Source organism: Amaranthus tricolor, chromosome 9 (genome assembly GCF_026212465.1).
Source record: "Amaranthus tricolor cultivar Red isolate AtriRed21 chromosome 9, ASM2621246v1, whole genome shotgun sequence".
Taxonomy (NCBI): Eukaryota; Viridiplantae; Streptophyta; class Magnoliopsida; order Caryophyllales; family Amaranthaceae; genus Amaranthus; species Amaranthus tricolor.
This window is the reverse complement of record NC_080055.1, coordinates 10,434,007-10,437,475: the sequence shown is the minus strand read 5'-3', so window position 1 is coordinate 10,437,475 and position 3,469 is coordinate 10,434,007. Positions and strand designations below refer to the sequence as shown.

The 3,469-nt window shown below is 35.3% G+C and overlaps 1 protein-coding gene across 1 annotated transcript in view; it reads left to right on the top strand.

The window, feature by feature from the left end:
- Positions 1 to 3,105, top strand: part of LOC130823147 (F-box/LRR-repeat protein 4) — a 3,108-nt gene extending 3 nt beyond the window's left edge. Inside the window, exons 1-2 of the mRNA XM_057687771.1 lie at positions 1 to 559; positions 1,892 to 3,105. The exon at positions 1 to 559 is cut by the window's left edge and continues 3 nt beyond it. Of these exons, the coding sequence (XP_057543754.1) occupies positions 151 to 559; positions 1,892 to 2,793 (1,311 nt within the window). The 5' untranslated portion in view covers positions 1 to 150 and the 3' untranslated portion in view covers positions 2,794 to 3,105. The remainder of the gene's footprint in view (positions 560 to 1,891) is intronic.
- The last annotated feature ends 364 nt before the right edge of the window (positions 3,106 to 3,469 follow it).

The following is a 3,469-nucleotide window of genomic DNA, read 5'->3' as shown; positions in this document are numbered from 1 at the left end:
TAAAAACCCTAAAAATCTTATTTTTGTTAATATCTTCCCTAATTTCATCAACTAGCAACTGATAAATTGAAAAGGGGATTAAATTAGGGTTTCAGTCATCACACCCTTGTCAAACTTCCTTTCTCTCCTCTGATTCTTTACTCGGAATCGATGGCGATAGTAGAATCGCTATTAAAGGAGACGGAAAACAGTAATTTCAATAGCATCCATGGTCAAAATCAAAATCATTATGATTCAAGAGTGTGCATAAACGAAACTCTTAGAGATGACGAATTAAGAGCTATCTTATCAAAATTAGAGAGTGATAAAGACAAAGAAGTGTTTGGATTAGTATGCAAAAGATGGCTTCATCTTCAAAGTACTGAAAGAAGGAAGATTTGCGCACGTGCGGGACTTTACATGCTTCGTCGTTTGGCTTCTCGCTTTCCTCGAATTCACGAACTTGATTATTCCCAGTCTCTCTCTCGCTCTTTTTATCCTGGTGTTACTGATGAAGACCTCAAGGTTATTGCTAATGGCTTCCGTTGTTTACGTGTCCTTCTTCTATCCCATTGTAAAGGTACTCTCTTTTTCTTTCTCCTTTATTTTTAGTATTTGAAATTTTAAGTTTGGCAATTTTAATTGCAGGAGTGGATAAGGATACAGGAACAAATAGAAGAAATTTGTTGATATGCATATTGTTTTTAGAAGACTTGACTTTTGATTGTTTTGGGGAAATTGAAGTATGATTTAGTTGTTACAAACTATAGTGCCATTCTTATGAAGTTTTTTTTTAATAATCAATTTTAACTTGGATTTGTTAATGTTGCCTTTTATGTTTTGCCTCTTATTCTAGTCTTTTGTTTGAATTTAGAACAAGTGGTGATGAATTATTCGAGTCAGAGAGAGGTAGATTTTAAAGAAAACTTATTAAGATGTACTTTTGGTTGGTGTCAGTTATGGGATTGTTGGGGTTCCATCTATTTAGCTGAAGTTGATTGTTATTTCAGATTGTATATTAGTGGTTAAATATTGTGCATTGAGGTTGGAGCTAATTTGGGGCTACGTTACTTGTTGTACAATTGGACTAATGGAGATTTCATAGGTTAAAGTTTGTACTGAAAACTTCACATTCTCTAGTTTATTTGACTTTACAAGTGTACAACTTGCACATTCTGTTTGCTACCATGTCTGCTGTCTCAGATCATGGATAAGGGCTAGTTTATTCAGGGTGTTATTGGGGTATAGCTATCTTTGGTTTGGGATGTGGGGATTTAGTGAACCAGGGGTTTTTAAATCATTGTTTAATTTAATTATTTTATTTTTATTATTGACAGAAATAATAAGCCTTTTTTTAAATGTGAAGTGTGTATTAATATTTATGAAAACTGTAGGAAGTAAGATTAACGGAATGAAGATTTGAGTGGGATCAAGGTGCTATTGCAACTAGAAAGAATCAAGCTTACATTTTTAATGTGTCTCATTTGGTGGTGGTTTTGGTTTTGTTTACTCGTGCTAGTTCGTGGTACTAAGAGCATCTTCGTGCATTTTTGGGAGACTTTTCATTTCTTATGATGCAAATTAATAGGAATTTATTTTATCACTGGCAATGAATTTTCTCTTCCATAATGTCTCCCCTGAATCGCCAATATCCACATAAATTACCAAACATGCTATAAGCCTATACTTTCCTAATTCCATAGATGTTGACGAATTTGCAAAATCCTTTTGTGATCTTTGTGTCTACTTTCACTCAGGAACTAGAGGGGGCCTTTATTTAACTAGCTTGCCTCTTTTACTACTGATGCGGATGTGGAGTTGCTTCTAGATATACTGCAGGGTATTGAAGTAGACTGCAGAAAAGTTACATTTCCCCCAAAATTTTTATTGCAAGCTTTCACATGATTTGTAGGTATTTCAGATGCTGGACTATTGGCAATAGGAAGCAATCTTCATTCTTTGCAGTCTTTGGATGTATCATGTTGCAGAAAAGTTACGGATAAGGGATTGTGTGGTGTAGCTGAGGGCTGTAGTGACCTAAGAAGCTTGCACCTTGCTGGCTGCAGATTAATTTCTGACAGTACACTGGAAGCTCTGTCCAATAATTGTCGTAATCTAGAAGAACTGGTCCTTCAAGGGTGCATTAACATAACAGATTATGGGCTTACTGTTCTTGTTAGTGGATGTAGACACATCAAGCATTTAGATGTAAACAAATGCACCCATGTAGGCGATGCTGGTATCTCTAGCATTTCAGAAGCTTGTTCTGCCTCTCTAAGGACTCTAAAGATGTTGGACTGCTACAAAGTTGGAGATGCTGGTATCTCAATCTTGGCCAAGTTTTGCAAGAGTCTGGAGACTTTAATTATTGGTGGTCTGCGGGATATAACTGATGCAGCTGTAAAGTCATTAGTGCTTTCTTGTCATTCCAGCCTTAAGAATTTGCGGATGGATTGGTGTTTAAGTGTCACTGATTCTTCACTGAGCTGTATTCTAAACCATTGCAAAAATTTACAAGCACTCGACATTGGTTGTTGTGAAGAGGTGACTGATGCTGCTTTTCACGGATTAGGCACAGGAGATTTTGCAGAAAATCTAAAGGTCTTGAAGGTGAGTAATTGCCCAAAGATCACAGTTTCTGGAATATCCGTGATCCTAGATTCTTGCAAACTTTTAGAATACCTTGATGTTCGATCATGCCCACATATAACTAAGGCTGGTCTTGATGAGGCTGGAATTCAGCTCCCTGAAACCTGTAATGTTAATTATAATGGAAACTTAACAGAGCCAGATGTTCCTTCGAGCATTTTATAATCTTGGGAGTTTGAATTAGCTTTCTGCTATTTCCCAATGCGGACGAAGTAAGGGTTATGCTAGGTACTATCCTCTTACCATTCTCTGCTTACGGTGCAGGCTTTCATCTTATTTCTATAGCTATGTATTTTACTGATGAAGAATTCTCTGTATAGTTTGCTTTGTGAAATGTACATTATTTTCTTTGCAACTTTGGTTGTTGATCATCATGGCGATAATAATGTTTAAGATGTGACACAATTTAGCTTCAGTAGTTGTATGGACTATGATATAATAATAATATTGTTATGACTTATTGGGTCATTTTAGTAATGCTACTCTATAAAATCACCTCTCAATTAAAACGATGTATCTGTGAACTTTGATCCGTTATCAATACATGGGTCGATGATTTTACATCAATCATCTACAATTCTAACACGTTAGGAAATATATCATTTGGGATAAATTTTTTCTGTGCAATGTCAACATTTCTCTAAAGTAATTGATTTCCACTATTTTTATCTCAAGACACTGCGTAATTTATATTTTGTTGGATATTTATAGTATATTAAGTGAATAAGTTAATACCAAGTGCTATGTAACTAGTGGGACAATATAAGTGTAAAAACTTAAAGTCCAAAGAAAATAAAACAAAAGCATCAATTTGCACAGATTAGAATATAACCGACGAGTC